Below are 18,343 nucleotides of genomic sequence, written 5' to 3' on the forward strand. Positions count from 1 at the left end.
TCTGTTAGTCACATGTCTGTGGAACTTGTTCAGTTTGTGTCTCAGTTGTTGAATCTTATGTTCATACAAATATTAACGCAGTCGACAGTGAGGACATTTATTTTTTTGCTGAGTTTGTGCCTTTTCAAATCATGTCCAATTAATTGAATTTATCCACAGGTGGACTCCAATAAAGTTGTAGAAACATCTCAAGGATGATCAGCTCAATTTTGAGTCTCATAGCAAAGGGTCTTAATACTTATGTCAATAAGGTATGTTTTTAATACATTTGCAAGAATTGCTTTGTCATAATGTGTAGATTGCTGAGGGAATTGTTTTATTTAATAAATTTTAGAATAAGGCTGTAACGTTAAACAAAATATGGAAAAAGTCAAAGGGTCTGAATACTTTCAGAAGGCACTGTATAGGTCCATAATCTGTTCTACCTACTTTCTATTTAATTTGATTCATTTAAGTTTACACTGAACACGTTATTCCATCCTGAAAATGGAAAAAAAACTAAAAGGTAATCTCGCGACCCACGTGGACCCCTGCCGTGACCCACAAGTGGGTCCCAACCCACAGTTTGGGAACCACTGGACTAACCTTTTTCCAAGGGTTCATGCACTTCACTTGTCACTTTGGATTGATACATTCAAATGAAAAAAAGGCTTTGGAAAAAAACTTCACATTTACAAAAACATGTAGGATTAAAATGATCACCACTGTACTGCAAATACTAAATCAATATATTGCAAAACCAAGTTCAAGTTGGTGTGTATTCTTTTCTTGATTTTATATGTATTATAATTATTTACACAGCCAGCATTTCAAATCATCAAACCCATGTGTATACTTAACCAAATGGTATGTAATAACACGATTTACCCATGAGGCACAAACACTGAAGGAACCTTTTCAGAAACCAATTTGTGGATTATAAACTGGGTGGTTTGAGCACTGAATGCCGATTGGATGATTGCCGTGGTATATCAGACCGTATACCACGGCTATGACAAAACATTTATTATACTGCTCTAATTATGTAGGTACCCAATTTATAATAGCAATAAGACGTGTTGCTGTGCGTTTTGTGGCCAACCTTACTTTGCTACCTGACAACTTTACGGTTTTTACTTTTTAATTACCGTTTATATTTAAACATTTTCCTTCAATCAACTTTTTCACTCCGGACGCTTTATCTGGACGTGGTTCGTCAGGACCTCCAACAGCTGAAGCTAAGTAGTAACATTAACATGATGCTTTATCTGGACGTGGTTCGTCAGGACCTCCAACAGCTGAAGCTAAGTAGTAACATTAACATGATGCCTTCGAATTGCAGTCGCTGTACTCATAATATACAGGAGAACGATGGCCTTACGGCGAGGATAGCTGTGCTGCAAGCCCAGCTTCAGATGCAATCGTTAGGCAAGGGTCATTTCAGTGTATGAAAGGATGAAACAGCATCTGTGCCACCAGTAAGTAGATAGTAACATTAGTATAGATCCCCTCGCACGGTCCCCGCAGCCGGACAACTTTCTCATGGCTTCTGGAGGGAAATGCTGTAGGAACGCTCAACCGGTGTCGCACATTCAGCCGACAGAAACTTTCAACCGGTTTTCCCCATTAAGCAGCGAGTTGGAGTCTGAGGCCGAGCCTTCTCGTCTCTACTCCTCCCGATACGGGGTCTGAGACGCCGAAGCTTCCCACCATTAGCTCTGACAAATTGAAAACCCTAGTCATTGGAGACTCCATTACCCGCAGTATTAGACTTAAAACAAATTATCCAGCAATCAAACTGTTTACCAGGGGGCAGGGCTACCGACGTTAAGGCCAATCTGAAGATGGTGCTGGCTAAACCTAAAACTGGCGAGTGTAGAGAGTATAGAGATATTGATATCCACGTCGGCACCAAGGATGTTAGGATAAAACAGTCAGAGGTCACCAAGCACAACATAGCTTCAGCGTATAAATCAGCTCGAAAGATGTGTCGGCATCGAGTAATTGTCTCTGGCCCCCTCCCAGTTAGGGGGAGTGATGAGCTCTACAGCAGAGTCTCACAACTCAATAATTGGTTGAAAACTGTTTTCTGCCACACCCAAAAGATAGAATTTGTAGATAATTGGCCCTCTTTCTGGGACTCACCCACAAACAGGACCAAGCCTGGACTGTTGAGGAGTGACGGACTCCATCCTAGCTGGAGGGGTGCTCTCATCTTACCTACCAACATAGACAGGGCTCTATCTCCTCTAGCTCCACAATGAAACAGGGTGCAGGCCAGGCAGCAGGCTGTTAGCCAGCCTGCCAGCTTAGTGGAGTCTGCCACTAGCACAGTCAGTCTAGTCAGCTCAGCTTTCCCCATTAAGACCGAGTCTGTGCCTCGACCTAGGTTGGGCAAAACTAAACATGGCGGTGGTCGCCTTAGACATCTCACTAGGATAAAGACCTCCTCCATTCCTGCCATTATTGAAAGAGATTGTGATCTCTCACATCTCAAAATAGGGCTACTTAATGAACAATGAACAAATCACTGATCATAATCTTGATGTGATTGGCCTGAATGAAACATGGCTTAAGCCTGATGAATTTACTGTGTTAAATGAGGCCTCACCTCCTGGTTACACTAGTGACCATATCCCCCGTGCATCCCGCAAAGGCGGAGGTGTTGCTAACATTTACGATAGCAAATTTCAATTTACAAAAAAAAGCACTTTTTATAGCTACTGTTTACAGGCCTGGGCCGTATACAGCGTTCCTCATTGAGTTCCCTGAATTCCTATCGGACCTTGTAGTCATAGCAGATAATATTCAAATTTTTGGTGACTTTAATATTCACATGGAAAATTCCACAGACCCACTCCAAAAGGCTTTCGGAGCCATCATCGACTCAGTGGGTTTTGTCCAACATGTCTCTGGACCTACTCACTGTCACAGTCATACTCTGGACCTAGTTTTGTCCCATGGAATAAATGTTGTGGATCTTAATGTTTTTCCTCATAATCCTGGACTATTGGACCACCATTTTATTACGTTTGCAATTGCAACAAATAATCTGCTCAGACCCCAACCAAGGAGCATCAAAAGTCGTGCTATAAATTCACAGACAACACAAAGATTCCTTGATGCCCTTCCAGACTCCCTCTGCCTACCCAAGGACGTCAGAGGACAAAAATCAGTTAACCACCTAACTGAGGAACTCAATTTAACCATGCGCAATACCCTAGCTGCAATTGCACCCCTAAAAACATTTCTCATAAGAAACTAGCTCCCTGGTATACAGAAAATACCCGAGCTCTGAAGCAAGCTTCCAGAAAATTGTCTTCCGACTAGCTTGGAAAGACAGTACCGCGCAGTATCGAAGAGCCCTCACTGCAGCTCGATCATCCTATTTTTCCAACTTAATTGAGGAAAATAAGAACAATCCAAAATGTATTTTTGATACTGTCGCAAAGTTAACTAAAAAGCAGCATTCCCCAAGTGAGGATGGCTTTCACTTCTGCTGTAATAAATTCATGAACTTCTTTGAGGTAAAGATCATGATCATTAGAAAGCAAATCACGGACTCTACTTTAAATCTGCGTATTCCTTCAAAGCTCAGTTGTCCTGAGTCTGCACAACTCTGACAGGACCTTGGATCAAGAGAGACACTCAAGTGTTTTAGTACTATATATCTTGACACAATGATGAAAATCATCATGGCCTCTAAATCTTCAAGCTGCATACTGGACCCTATTCCAACTAAACTACTGAAAGAGCTGCTTCCTGTGCTTGGCCCTCCTATGTTGAACATAATAAACGGCTCTCTATCCACCGGATGTGTACCAAACTCACTAAAAGTGGCAGTAATAAAGCCTCTCTTGAAAAAGCCAAACCTTAACCCAGAAAATATAAAAAACTATCGGCCTATATCGAATCTTCCATTCCTGTAAAAAATGTTAGAAAAAGCTGTTGCGCAGCAACTCACTGCCTTCCTGAAGACAAACAATATATACTAAATGCTTCAGTCTGGTTTTAGACCCCATCATAGCACTGAGAGTGCACTTGTGAAAGTGGTAAATTATCTTTTAATGGCGTCAGACCGAGGCTCTGCATCTGTCCTCGTGTTCCTAGACCTTAGTGCTGCTTTTGATATCATCGATCACGTTCTTTTGGAGAGATTAGAAACCCAAATTAGTCTACACGGACAAGTTCTGGCCTGGTTTAGATCTTATCTGTCGGAAAGATATCAGTTTGTCTCTGTGAATGGTTTGTCCTCTGAGAAATCAACTGTAAATTTCGGTGTTCTTCAAGGTTGCGTTTTAGGACCACTATTGTTTTCACTATATATTTTACCTCTTGGGGATGTCATTCGAAAACATAATGTTAACTTTCACTGCTATGGGGATGACACACAGCTGTACATTTCTATGAAACATGGTAAAGCCCCAAAATTGCCCTCGCTTGAAGCCTGTGTTTCAGACATAAGGAAGTGGATGGCTGCAAACTTTCTACTTTTAAACTCGGACAAAAAAGATGCTTGTTCTAGGTCCCAAGAAACAAAGAGATCTTCTGTTGAATCTGACAATTAATCTTAATGGTTGTACAGTCGTCTCAAATAAAATTGTGAAGGACCTCGGCGTTACTCTGGACCCTGATCTCTCTTTTGACGAACATATCAAGACTGTTTCAAGGACAGCTTTCTTCCATCTACGTAACATTGCAAAAATCTGAAACTTTCTGTCCAAAAATGATCCAGAAAAATGAATCCATGCTTTTGTTACTTCTAGGCTAGACTACTGCAATAGTCTACTTTCAAGCTACCTGGATAAAGCACTAAATAAACTTCAGTTAGTGCTAAATACGGCTGCTAGAATCCTGCCTAGAACCAAAACATTTGATCATATTACTCCAGTGCTAGCCTCTCTACACTGGCTTCCTGTTAAGGCAAGGCTGACAAACTGCCCTTGCTGTCTCTGCCTGGCCGGTTCCCCTCTTTCCACTGGGATTATCTGCCTCTAACCCTATTACAGGGGCTGAGTCACTGGCTTACTGGTGCTCTTTCATGCCGTCCCTAGGAGGGGTGCGTCACTTGAGTGGGTTGAGTCACTGATGTGATCTTCCTGTCTGGGTTGGAGCCCCCCATTGGGTTGTGCCGTGGCGGAGATCTTTGTGGGCTATTCTCGGCCTTGTCTCAGGATGGTAAGTTGGTGGTTGAAGATATCCCTGTAGTGGTGTGGGGGCTGTGCTTTGGCAAAGTGGGTGGGGTTATATCCTTCCTGTTTGGCCCTGTCCGGGGGTATCATCGGATGGGGCCACAGTGTCTCCTGACCCCTCTTGTCTCAGCCTCCATATTTATGCTGCAGTAGTTTGTGTCGGGGGGCTAGGGTCAGTTTGTTATATCTGGAATACTTATCCTGTCTTATCCGGTGTCCTGTGTGAATTTAAGTATGCTCTCTAATCCTCTTTCTTTCTCTCTCTCGGAGGACCTGAGCCCTAGGACCATGCCTCAGGACTACCTGGCACGATGGCTCCTAGCTGTCCCCAGTCCACCTGGAAGTGCTGCTGCTCCAGTTTCAACTGTTCTGCCTGCGGCTATGGAATCCTGACCTGTTCACCGAACGTGCTACCTGTCCCAGACCTGCTGTTTTCAACTCTCTAGAGACAGCAGGAGTGGTAGAGATACTCAATGATCGGTTATGAAAAGCCAACTGACATTTACTCCTGAGGTGCTGGCTTGTTGCACCTTCGACAAGTACTGTGATTATTATTATTTGACCATGCTGGTAATTTATGAACATCTTGGCCATGTTCTGTTATAATCTCCACTCGGCACAGCCAGAAGAGGACTGGCCACCCCTCACAGCCTGGGTTCTCTCTAGGTTTCTTCCTAGGTTTTGGCCTTTCTAGGGAGTTTTTCCTAGCCACCGTGCTTCTACACCTGCATTGCTTGCTGTTTGGGGTTTTTGGCTGGGGTTCTTTACAGCACTTTGAGATATCAGCTGATGTACGAAGGGCTTTCTAAATACAGTGCCTTGCGAAAGTATTCGGCCCCCTTGAACTTTGCGACCTTTTGCCACATTTCAGGCTTCAAACATAAAGATATAAAACTGTATTTTTTTGTGAAGAATCAACAACAAGTGGGACACAATCATGAAGTGGAACGACATTTATTGGATATTTCAAACTTTTTTAACAAATCAAAAACTGAAAAATTGGGCGTGCAAAATTATTCAGCCCCTTTACTTTCAGTGCAGCAAACTCTCCAGAAGTTCAGTGAGGATCTCTGAATGATCCAATGTTGACCTAAATGACTAATGATGATAAATACAATCCACCTGTGTGTAATCAAGTCTCCGTATAAATGCACCTGCACTGTGATAGTCTCAGAGATCCGTTAAAAGCGCAGAGAGCATCATGAAGAACAAGGAACACACCAGGCAGGTCCGAAATACTGTTGTGAAGAAGTTTAAAGCCGGATTTGGATACAAAAAGATTTCCCAAGCTTTAAACATCCCAAGGAGCACTGTGCAAGCGATAATATTGAAATGGAAGGAGTATCAGACCACTGCAAATCTACCAAGATCTGGCCGTCCCTCTAAACTTTCAGCTCATACAAGGAGAAGACTGATCAGAGATGCAGCCAAGAGGCCCATGATCACTCTGGATGAACTGCAGAGATCTACAGCTGAGGTGGGAGACTCTGTCCATAGGACAACAATCAGTCGTATATTGCACAAATCTGGCCTTTATGGAAGAGTGGCAAGAAGAAAGCCATTTCTTAAAGATATCCATAAAAAGTGTCGTTTAAAGTTTGCCACAAGCCACCTGGGAGACACACCAAACATGTGGAAGAAGGTGCTCTGGTCAGATGAAACCAAAATTGAACTTTTTGGCAACAATGCAAAACGTTATGTTTGGCGTAAAAGCAACACAGCTGAACACACCACCCCCACTGTCAAACATGGTGGTGGCAGCATCATGGTTTGGGCCTGCTTTTCTTCAGCAGGGACAGGGAAGATGGTTAAAATTGATGGGAAGATGGATAGAGCCAAATACAGGACCATTCTGGAAGAAAACCTGATGGAGTCCGCAAAAGACCTGAGACTGGAACGGAGATTTGTCTTCCAACAAGACAATGATCCAAAACATAAAGCAAAATCTACAATGGAATGGTTCAAAAATAAACATATCCAGGTGTTAGAATGGCCAAGTCAAAGTCCAGACCTGAATCCAATCGAGAATCTGTGGAAAGAACTGAAAACTGCTGTTCACAAATGCTCTCCATCCAACCTCACTGAGCTCGAGCTGTTTTGCAAGGAGGAATGGGGAAAAAATGTCAGTCTCTCGATGTGCAAAACTGATAGAGACATACCCCAAGCGACTTACAGCTGTAATCGCAGCAAAAGGTGGCGCTACAAAGTATTAACTTAAGGGGGCTGAATAATTTTGCACGCCCAATTTTTCCGTTTTTGATTTGTTAAAAAAGTTTGAAATATCCAATAAATGGATATTAAATGTTCCACTTCATGATTGTGTCCCACTTGTTGATTCGTCACAAAAAAATAGTTTTATATCTTTATGTTTGAAGCCTGAAATGTGGCGAAAGGTCGCAAAGTTCAAGGGGGCCGAATACTTTCGCAAGGCACTGTACATTTGATTTGATTTCAAGGCGCCTCTGAGGTTAGTGGCATACGGCCAATATACCACGGCTAAGGGCTATATCCAGTCACTTCGCGTTGCGTTGTGTGTAAGAACAGCCCTTACCAGTGGTGTATTGGCCATATACCACACCTTCTCTCATGCCTTATTGCTTAATTAACCACCTATAAGGTGTGCTAACTAGTGTACAGGACAATATTACCAATATCATGTATGAGTAACTGAGGAGCAATAAACTAAAATGTGAGCAGTTGTGTTCATTCTGCTGCTGACATTCTAGGGGGAAAACAACTACCTTCCAAGCTCACCTACTACCGTCCAAAAGAAGAATGGGGTGGTGGACAAAACATGGTAAGAAATCATGAATCAAAAGACCAATAACTTTTCAGACAGTGCCTTTATTGAGAAACAGATGGACAGAAATATTTCTCATATCATCATTCAGGACAAATTGTGGCAACCAAGGTCGCCAGGTGTTTCCTCCGACACATTGGTGCGGCTGGCTTCCAGATTGGATGACGCTGTGTTAAGAAGCAGTGCAGCTTGGTTGGGTTGTGTTTCGGAGGACGCATGACTTTCGACCTTCGTCTCTCCCGAGCCCATACGGGAGTTGTTGCGATGAGACATTGTAGTAGTTACTAACAATTGGATACCATGAAATTGGGGAGAAAAAGGGGGGTAAAAAAAAAGGCTCTAAAACTAAGAATCTATTCAAAGTGTAATATTTAATTCACACATAATTTGAATAATACTGTAACATTTGAAGTGAATGATTTTTTGATACAGGTGCAATTCAGCCAAAAAGCGGGATTTGGTCCATTTGTCCATTGCGGCCCCTACCTCAGGTGTATAGTAGAATTAGATAGGTATTGTGAATGAATGTGTAAATAATACACATGTATTTTGATGGTTTTAAAATTAATTAGAACATAATTAGCAAATGATTGCATTCATCACAATAATGCATACAACTGCTACCTGGAGTCAACTGCATTGGATGATTCAACTGGTGCTACTTTTTGTATAAGTGCAGGACTCACATTCAAATCAACTTCTTTCTGTAAAAAAAAAAAAAAAAAACATCTATATGTACATTCTGCTTTTAGTGGGGAAATAAAAACGTTACTAAGCGATCAGTTGACACACGAGACAGATACCGAACAGAGAAGCTAAATGTCTGCACTTTCACAGTCCCACGATTGCGGGCCATAACCGAAATACATCGTCGAAACAAAGATAGTCTCGTGCTCGGTTGACCGTCGCGATACCTGAAAAAAGAGCATACCAAATAGTAACATGGTCACCCACAAGATGCATTTAAGTTCTACGGCACGCATTCTCTTCTATTTGATCAACAAGCTTGATGGGCATCAGTCTTATCAATCTACGTCAAGACAGAAAACCTGACGTTTTCTAGGACGTTACCTAGGAAATAAACTATCAAAACACCCAGTGTTTACATTAATACTAGTTCCCTGGGAACTTAATCACGCTAACCTATGAAAGCTAAATCAGGTCTCACCTGGACAGGAGGAAGAAAGGTTAGTAAGCATATCGCGCCCGCTCGGCGTAGGGGTCCCGCGGGATGTCGTAAGCCGATCTTCTGGGGAGGGAGGGCACCGGGGAGAGGCGCGCGCGCTCGTACGCCTCGGTAGGTATTCGCCGGAATGGGCTCCGGTCGCGGGAGTAGGATGAGGAGAGGGGGGCTGGTGGAGAAGGGAGAGGACAGCGCTCGTATAGGCCGGGGCTAGAGGGAGGCAGGCGCTCCCTCATTATGGCCGAGGAGGAAGGGAACGGTGGGCTGGGCAAAGGAACAGACCGGCGCTCTTCGAAATAACTGGCTCCATACGGGCGAGCCCGATACTTCTCGTAGAAGTCCACGGCACCATACGGATCACGGTCCTCATACGATGACCGGCGCACAGGGTAGGCTGGGACCACGCCGTGGCTCCAGCTGCTGCCTCCGTACGCTGCCTCACTGGCATACACCCGTGCCATGCTATGTTCGGCGGCGCTCATTCCGTAACCCGGCGGAAGCCCGTAACTCAATGTGCTTTCATAGCCTGCGCCCCTGCCATACCCGGGCACACCGCCAAAGCCGTGCGCGGGAGAATAACTTCCACTGCAAACTGGATCACTGCCACTGTAACCTGGAACGCCGAAATTCAAGCCCCGGTGATAACCGCAGTCACGGCCGAACCTAGGGTCAGAGCTTGGCTCGGCACCCTCTCTGTAGTTGCCCGAAGTGTCGAGCGGGCACTCTTTGGACCAGTGGCCTTCCTGCCCGCACCGATAACAACCTGTCCTCTCTCCCATTCCCGGCGTAGTACGCAGGCGGCTAGTCGAAAGCTTCACGCTCATCAGTTTGCCTTAAAAAAGAAAAACGCAAGAGTTTACCACGATACAACAAACTGTTCCATCTATGCACATGCTCTAAGGAATCAGATAAAAGCCAGGCATGAATTAGAACACCACCCTCATAACATTCATCTTGGAACTCCCCTGAAAGTGAACTCCGACAATTGTTCCACGTTCTAGGCATATGAGTAAGTTACCTTCTTATTTATCATCACTCATCAATATTTGAATTATAATTCCTAAAACCAGGTCTCAAGCATGGATTACACTCGAGTCCCATGTGATTTCCAGAGTTGGGTATGGCTGCCTTTTCCTGTTACGCTCCTTGCCTATGGAATAGGCTGCAGACTAAACTTAAACGTGAGACTCTTGTCCCCCTGTTGCTCATTCTAAATATTTATTGGAGCATTTTTATTTTTGTGTTGCTTGTAACGGTTTCAGGGAATGCAAGTTCTTGTGCTGTTAGTAGAATAACCTATGTGTAAATGAAATCTGTTGCTGTATTTGTAATTTTTGTATCATCTGTGATCGTTTTGTTTGTCTTGTAGTTTTTTAATCATTGTACCTAAACTGTATGTGTAAACATGTATACGTAGGGCCCAGCTGTAACAGAGACCGTGGTCTTCGTTCCTAGTTGAAATAAAGGTATAATAATGCAGGCAAAGCTAGAGTCCACACGATGGCCTGAAGTTGGGGGAAATGTGGACAACGTGTTGGATGTATTTTGAGACAGTGCTTGACTGTCCCTTACTCTTTCACCACTTACATTTATCCATGAGTTTACCCACCAGTTTTGTGAGTGAATAGAACTCATTCTAATTACCAGGGGGATACCTACACCACACCGGCAACTGACCAACCAAGCCCTGTGTGAGTTCACCTTGGAAGGCTGTGTTGTCCAGCCCACTGATGGCCTCCATGGCATCCTCCATACGCTCCAAGTGGACAAAGGCGTAGTCCTTCACTATGTCACACTCCACCACAGGGCCGTACTCCTCAAACTTGGCCCGCATCTCTTGGTTGGTGCAGCTGCTGTTGATATTGCCCACGTGCAGCTTGGTGGTGGCTTTGGGTCTGCCGCGGCTCATCTCCACGTTCATCTGCTCCCCGTTGAGCTCATAGTGGTGGAGGTTCTTGATGGCCTCCTCCGCTTCAGCTTTATCCTTCATGTGCACAAAGCCAAAGTTCTTGACGATGTCACACTCAGAGACCTTTCCATACTGGGAGAAGAGGGAGCGCAGCTCCTCTGCCATGGTGTCTGGAGACAAGTTCCCAATGAAGATTTTCACCATGGTGATGATCCCACTTTAGCATATGAACAATGGAAGAGGATTAGACATAGGAAATAATTTGATATAAAAAAAAAATATTGGCTCAGGGAGTCTTATGAACTTAAAAGTATATTGAGTAACCTATTAAAATACCAAATGTTTGATCAATAACGCTAGTGTCTTAGGACTCTCTGTATGCATCGTCGTCGGCATGCGTTTTGTCCTAATATATATATATATATATATATTATCCCAGCCCCGAATGAGTTTCTTAGGTAGGGCCGTCGATGTAAATACAAATGTGTTCTTCACAGACATGCCTAGTTAAATAAAATAAAAATGCACTGCAAGTGGATGCACTGGGTCATAAGTAGGAGGACCAGTTATTAACCAATCACAATGCTGTTTTTGCAACAGAGGTTATGCTTAACTGAACATTGCCCATTCATTCAGCTCGCGAACCAACATTAACAATTTCAGCGACCAGCATATTTTTGCACGTGTACTCGTTTGGAACGTGCTTGAGAACTAGCGACACCACTGCAAACAAGCTAGTAATTGCCTTTTGTGGCAACGCTAGCAAGTTGTGTCTGCATGCACAACGAGCATGCTACGCTAACAATAGATCCGAAACGCGTTGCATGACGGTCATATGATTTTACATAGTTGCATTTAATATTTGTGCTGGTTGCAACGGCAATGCCTAACATAAAATAAATGGATAGCTAGCTGGATTACATGTTCTATGTTCCTTCGTACCTTTCACGATGGACTCACTGGGTTGATGCCACTAGTTTCCGAAGGGCTGAAATGGCTCCTCTCTGCCGGCGTTTGCTACCTACGGCATAATCTCTATCCAGCCCCTCACAAGGCAAAACCAGATCGGGTTTCAAAATCAGACCTGTTGATTGGCCGAATGGAAAATGACTTTAGATTTAGTACCCATCATCAGGTTTTAATAAGTATCATCTGAAAAGTATTGTCAATACATTATCAAGTATAGATGTGGGAAGAAGTCCAGATGTCTCAAGAGAGGATAAATACAAATAGGATTCTCACCAAAATACAGTTTGGTTTATTAAAAAATAAAATGCATTAAACGTACACGCTTTGACTGTAGGAAATATACAAACTACAACAATTCCCATAAGAACTGAGCAGACAGATGCTCTGTTTAGACAGGACGCCCAATTCTGATATTTTTTCCACAAATGTGTCTTTTGACCAATCACAGATCTTTTCACATCGGCTCTTTTTGTGTATCAGAATAGGGCTGCCCATCTCAACGCAGACTAAGGCACCCCAAGAAAGTGATCAGACTAGAGCCCATTATATCTCAATGGTAATGTCATGTAAGTAAGCATTTCACCGTAAGGTCTTACACTTGTTGTATTCGGCGCACGTGACAAAGTTTGATTTGATAGCAATGCCAGTTATGCTCATGTTATTTACTGTATTCAACATGTTTATGTCTAGAAATAAATATTACATTAATAGAGGACAATTTTGGATTATTAAAGCTTGGGTTGTTAGAAACAATATTTAGAGTGTTGAAACAAGCCTCTTAAATCTGAATTTCAGACTGGACCATCCTAATCATGCAAAAATAGTTACTCTTGGAAGTGTATTAAGCATGCACTGTTCCAATGGGTACCAACCAATTGCTTATTTTTGGTTAGGAAACGCACATACTGTTTTTAACCCTGCAAATACACCCAAAATAATTCTAAAGCTGGAATGTTGTCTTGGGATAATGACAATGTTGTGACAGCAGATATTAACCAAAGAATGATTGAGGCCTCTAGTGGCCAAAAGCTGTACTGGCATGGGCAGCACCAGAGGGCATCCACCATTTTATTAGACAACTGGGTGGGACTTCCAACTTCATTGGTTGATCCCTCCTGGTGACCCCGCTGGGAGTCGTGTCCAACCAGGTCATCAGGAGGGAACAGCCAATTGCGAAGAGAATTGACTACCTCAAAATGGGGGTCTCAATGGCGCTACCCATGCAGCCACAAATGCTATAATGGCACAGATGCAAAGATGAGTCCTCTATCTCAATGATATTAACTCAAGATATCCTGTTGTCCTACTGCTTAGGCTATCCTCCTTTAACAAAATGAAAGCGTTCTAAAATCCAGTGGATGAATTTCACAGATTGTTCTGGGGAATATTCATACCCGCCTACTCTTACATTGCTTTCCCAGGGGGAGGGGGGGGGGGGGAATTTAAATAAGGAAAAAAATGTTAAATGACTACTGAGCTATACATGGAATGAAGTTTTAAATTAATAGTTGAACAAACCAATTAAATGAAAACGAGATATTTCTCAAAAAGGATAAATATTTCTCTTAACTACGGTCACCTCAATCCGACAAATAAAAAATGTGGCAAATTCAGAGGCCAATTTGCTTTGACGATATTAAATCACAAGGGGGAGAGGAAAAAACACGTTTAAAATCCCCCCACAAAAAACATAACCCACACAAACTAACAAAGCGATTTGAAAGCCGGTATAATTAAGCTAGTATTAACATCAAACTGTAGAAATGCCACACTGGTGGTTTTCGATAGCAAATAGGCTATGTAACTGACAACTAAAATAAAGGAAGAATGTGGGGTGGTGTGGACTGATTGGTTAGTTGAGAGGATTATTCGTCTGCCGGCACCGGTGCCACGAAGATGCACACGCCAATTTCCGTCCGCGTCACTCTCGCGTCACCACATTCCGAGTCGCGAAAGGTTTGTTTGCGGCACAGCTCGATGGAACCATGCAGCTGGGAGGAGGAATGGTAGCAAAGGAAAAGTCCGGCATTTCATACACACCTAGAAAAAGAGCAGAGCATTCGCTTTGAGAAATGGGATGGTGTCTCCCGGTTTAAAAAGCACTGTGTGTGGGGTCTTAGTTCTTGTTCTTCATTGAAGAAATATAAAGATGAACACGAGTCTACAGTATCCCAGTCCCCACTGTAACATCAAGTACCTGTTTTACAATAAATGGAACGCACCATTCCAGAACACACTCACCCACAGGAATGGGTTAGTATTCCTAGTTGGTTGGCTCACCTTGGCAGTGTGTGGCTCAGTAAGCATAGCGTGCCCGATCGGTGTAGGGGTCCCTGGCCCGCGGGACGGCATACGAAGAGCTTCTGGAGGACGACACCGGGGACAGCCGCGAGCGCTCGTAACCATAGCTGTCAGAGGCGACGGCCACTCGTCTGATCGGGCTGTGGTCTCGCAAGTAGTACGAGGCGGCCGTCGAGGGTGGTGGTAGCGGGCGGCGCTCGTACGGGTCAATACTAGAGGAGAGCCTTGAGAGGGAGGAAGAGGGGGGAGGGGGAGGTGGGATATAGCCGAGGCGGCGCTCTTCAAAATAGCTTGAGCCGTATGGCCGTGCTCTGTACTTCTCGTAATAGTCAACGCTGCTGTAGTGGTCTCGCTCGTAGGCCGATGCCCTCTCAGGATAGGAGCTCGGAAGCCTGCCGCTGTACCGATCCCTGGCATCTGCGCTGTACTCCCGAGCAGAGCCATAGCTAGGCCTACGGCTCAGAGGGGGAGGCCCCCCCAGGTAACTGGACGCTCTGCTATACCCTAGCCCGCCCATGTAGTCGGATGCCGCAGCCCTCGGGGGCATCCCGTAGCCACTAGGGTATCCACCGCCACCCCTGCTGAAACCCCGTGGGAAGCCCCTGCCGCGGCCCCTCATTGGGCCACCCCCGGGTCGGTCATCGCGGTCACTGTAGCTACCGCCATTCTGACCGCCGCTAGGGCAGTCTTTCGACCAGTGACCCTGTTTCCCACAGACATAGCAGCCGGTTTGAGCTCCCATTCCCGGGACCGTGCGCAGGCGACTGGTGGACAGTTGTACGCTCATCAGCTTGCCTTTTGAGGAGAGAGAAGAGACGCATGAGACGGTAGGCTTCTGACACGCTCCACTGCTTCTTAACGGCTAAAGTTATTTTCTTATTGCAAATACTTATATATTAGCATCAATTGGTTCACCTGCACTGTTACGTTGAAACCGAATAAAAGAACCACGGAAAAGACTCAACCTTATTGCCGTTACTTATTAATTGACCTCACAATTAAACCAAAATGCTATTCAGCATCACGTTACGATCTTTATGCCATCTAAAAAGGAAGTGTATTCTGTAACTACGGAAAGCACAGACTATCTGCTCTCTTCTGCCTGCGGGTTCACCTTGGAAGGCTGTGTTGTCCAGCCCACTGATGGCCTCCATGGCATCATCCACAGACTCCATGTGGACAAAGGCGTAGTCCTTCACTATGTCAGCCTCAACCACAGGGCCGTAAGCCTCAAACTTGGTCTTCAGCTCCTCATTGGTGCAACCCTCTGGGATGTTACTGACATGCAGCTTGGTGGTTGACTTAGGTCTGCCACGGCTCATCTCCACGTTCATCTGAGCCCCGTTGAGCTCATAGTGGTGGAGGTTCTTGATGGCCTCCTCCGCTTCGGCTTTGTCCTTCATGTGCACAAAGCCAAAGTTCTTGACAATATCACACTCAGAGATCTTTCCATACTCGGAGAAGAGAGTGCGTAGCTCGTCCTGCGTGGTGCCGGAGGCGAGATTGCCAATGAAGATTTTCACCATCTTCAAATCAGAATGTTGTTATTCCTGGAAGGGGAGACAAGCAGTTTGTTTACCAAGTATATCTAAAATATTTTTAGATTTAATTAAAGAACCACGTGTAGACGTATTATTACTTATAAGCGTTCTTTAATACGGCAAGAGAATAATACGTCATCAAGTTATCGGACGTAACATTAGCTAGTTAGCTAACGTTACTTCCGCAGCTAGCTGACCAGGCCAACTAGCAAACAGTTGTTTAACATTGATGACTTGCCATTTAATCATTCATGGCTAGCTATCAAGATTATATATAAATATTCATCTAGCAGCTAGCTTCAGAGGTTGCATCTAAAGTTGAATTTACCGCACTTTAGCCAGCTAACGTTGGTTAGCTTGCTATGCTCAAAGCTAACTGTTTTAACTACAATTTAAATATATATATTTAGCTAAATCATGTGATTGAAAACTGGCTAACATTGGGCGATAGTCTGAAACCTCCAACTGATATTCAAATGGTGCTGATAACCTAGCCAGCTAAGTTAGTTTGGTAGCCATTTGCGTTAGTTAGTATGCTAACGTTACCGCTGATACTACAGTAGTTTTAGGAAGAAACGTTTGCACGGTATGGTGCTAGCGTACCTAACTCGTTCCTACTTTTGGTCAAACAAACGTATACCTTACTCCAAACACTAACAACTTGTTAAATAAAATTCACCAATAAATGAAATGTCCTCACCTGAACTATGAATTCAGCCGCCAATGAATGACTTCTGAAATGGCGTCGTGATGATTTTTCACCTTCTTCTTCTGTGGAATTATGGCGGTCCGCAAACATACCTTAGCACCAAAGACATAACAATGAGACAGATATTTCACCGGATGTATAAATCTCAAGCATCCGCTCGGCTTTTCCACTCACAACCACTTCTAAATTTGGTAGTGAGAATATGAGACGAGATGGATTTTTACCGATATTCTGCAAATGTTCTCATCGATGAAACATTTGATCACAATACAGTTTTCTGTTGCCAAAACTATATCTGTGGACTATGTTTTGTAGACTTTACCCTTTGCCAAAGTTGTTTTTTAAATTGCGTGGTTTAGATGTATGCTAAAACGTGCCAACTATCTTATAGTAATGGTGAAATGGTAACGGTATCTTTGTGTGCCTCTAGTAAGGTTCTTCTTCTTTGATGTTTAACTTCGGTTGGCATCCAATACATATTGCATTACCGCCACATACTAGATTGGAGTACAACTCTCCTATGCTTCCCTTGAAAAAATAAACAAATACCCTACCATCTAACGCTACACTCACAAAATAAAAAGAACACTCACCTACTCCACAATGTAAATCTATTTAGTCATACCTCATGCCAACAACCTGAAAGGACCACTTAACACACCCTGTAACTCTTCTGACGTCAAGTCTCATTCACTCAAATACAGTTGAAGTTGGAAGTTTACATACACTTAGGTTGGAGTCATTAAAACTCGTTTTTCAACCACTCCACAAATTTCTTGCTAACAAACTATAGGTTTGGCAAGTCGGTTAGGACATGTACATTATGCATGACACAAATAATTTTTCCAACATTTGTTTACAGACAGATTATTTCACTTATAATTCACACTGACACAATTCCAGTGGGTCAGAAGTTTACATACACTAAATTGACTGTGCCTTTAAACAGCTTGTAAAATTCCAGAAAATTATATCATGGCTTTAGAAGCTTCTGATAGGCTAATTTACATAATTTGAATCATTTGGATGTGTACCTGTGGATGTATTTCAAGGCCATACCTTCAAACTCAGTGCCTCTTTGCTTGACATCATGGGAAAATCAAAAAGAAATCAGCCAAGACCTCAGACAAAAATTGTAAACCTCCACAAGTCTGGTTCACCCTTGGGAGCAATTTCCAAACAACTAAAGGTAAGAATAAACACCATGGGAACTTGTCATACCACTCAGCTGTCATACCGCTCAGGAAGGGTCTCCTAGAGATGAATGTACTTTGGTGTGAAAAGTGCAAATCCATCCCAGAACAACAGCAAAGGACCTTGTAAAGATGCTGAAGGAAACAGGTACAAAAGTATCTATATCCACAGTAAAACAAGTCCTATATCGACATACCCTGAAAGCCTGCTCAGCAAGGAAGAAGCCACTGCTCCAAAACCGCCATTAAAAAAGCCAGACAACGGTTTTCAATTGCACATGGGGACAAAGATTGTACTTTTTGGAGAAATGTCCTCTGGTCCGATGAAATAAAAATAGAACTGTTTGGCCATAATGACCATCGTTATGTTTGGAGGAAAAAGGGGAGGCTACTAAGCCGAGGAAACCATCCCATCCGTGAAGCACGGGGGTGGCAGCATCATGTTGTGTGGGTGCTTTGCTGCAGGAAGGACTGGTGCACTTCACAAAATAGAAAAACATTGTGGGAAGCTTGTGGAAGGCTACCCAAAACGTTTGACCCAGGTTAAACTATTTAAAGGCAATGCTA

The 18,343-nt window shown here is 43.7% G+C and overlaps 2 protein-coding genes across 3 annotated transcripts; both read right to left on the minus strand.

Moving 5' to 3' along the window:
* Positions 1-7,995: 7,995 nt before the first annotated feature.
* LOC139379066 (RNA-binding protein 4.1-like) lies at positions 7,996-12,189 on the minus strand. The gene is made up of 4 exons (XM_071121809.1): positions 12,006-12,189; positions 10,856-11,280; positions 9,140-9,986; positions 7,996-8,885 (listed from the first exon to the last, which is right to left on the minus strand). Exons 2-3 carry the CDS (start codon positions 11,265-11,267, stop codon positions 9,160-9,162), a joined length of 1,239 nt encoding a protein of 412 aa, XP_070977910.1. The 5' UTR covers positions 11,268-11,280; positions 12,006-12,189; the 3' UTR covers positions 7,996-8,885; positions 9,140-9,159.
* A 107-nt stretch (positions 12,190-12,296) lies between these two features.
* LOC139379067 (RNA-binding protein 4.1-like) lies at positions 12,297-16,720 on the minus strand. 2 transcript variants are annotated; one of them, XM_071121810.1, is made up of 4 exons: positions 16,575-16,720; positions 15,448-15,883; positions 14,313-15,128; positions 12,297-14,072 (listed from the first exon to the last, which is right to left on the minus strand). In XM_071121810.1, exons 2-3 carry the CDS (start codon positions 15,857-15,859, stop codon positions 14,329-14,331), a joined length of 1,212 nt encoding a protein of 403 aa, XP_070977911.1. In that variant the 5' UTR covers positions 15,860-15,883; positions 16,575-16,720; the 3' UTR covers positions 12,297-14,072; positions 14,313-14,328. The 2 variants fall into 2 exon arrangements, with proteins under 2 accessions (XP_070977911.1, XP_070977912.1); XM_071121811.1 differs by having other exon boundaries at positions 12,310-15,128; positions 16,575-16,671.
* Between the last annotated feature and the right edge of the window lie 1,623 nt (positions 16,721-18,343).

This window comes from Oncorhynchus clarkii, chromosome 21 (genome assembly GCF_045791955.1).
Source record: "Oncorhynchus clarkii lewisi isolate Uvic-CL-2024 chromosome 21, UVic_Ocla_1.0, whole genome shotgun sequence".
Classification (NCBI taxonomy): Eukaryota; Metazoa; Chordata; class Actinopteri; order Salmoniformes; family Salmonidae; genus Oncorhynchus; species Oncorhynchus clarkii.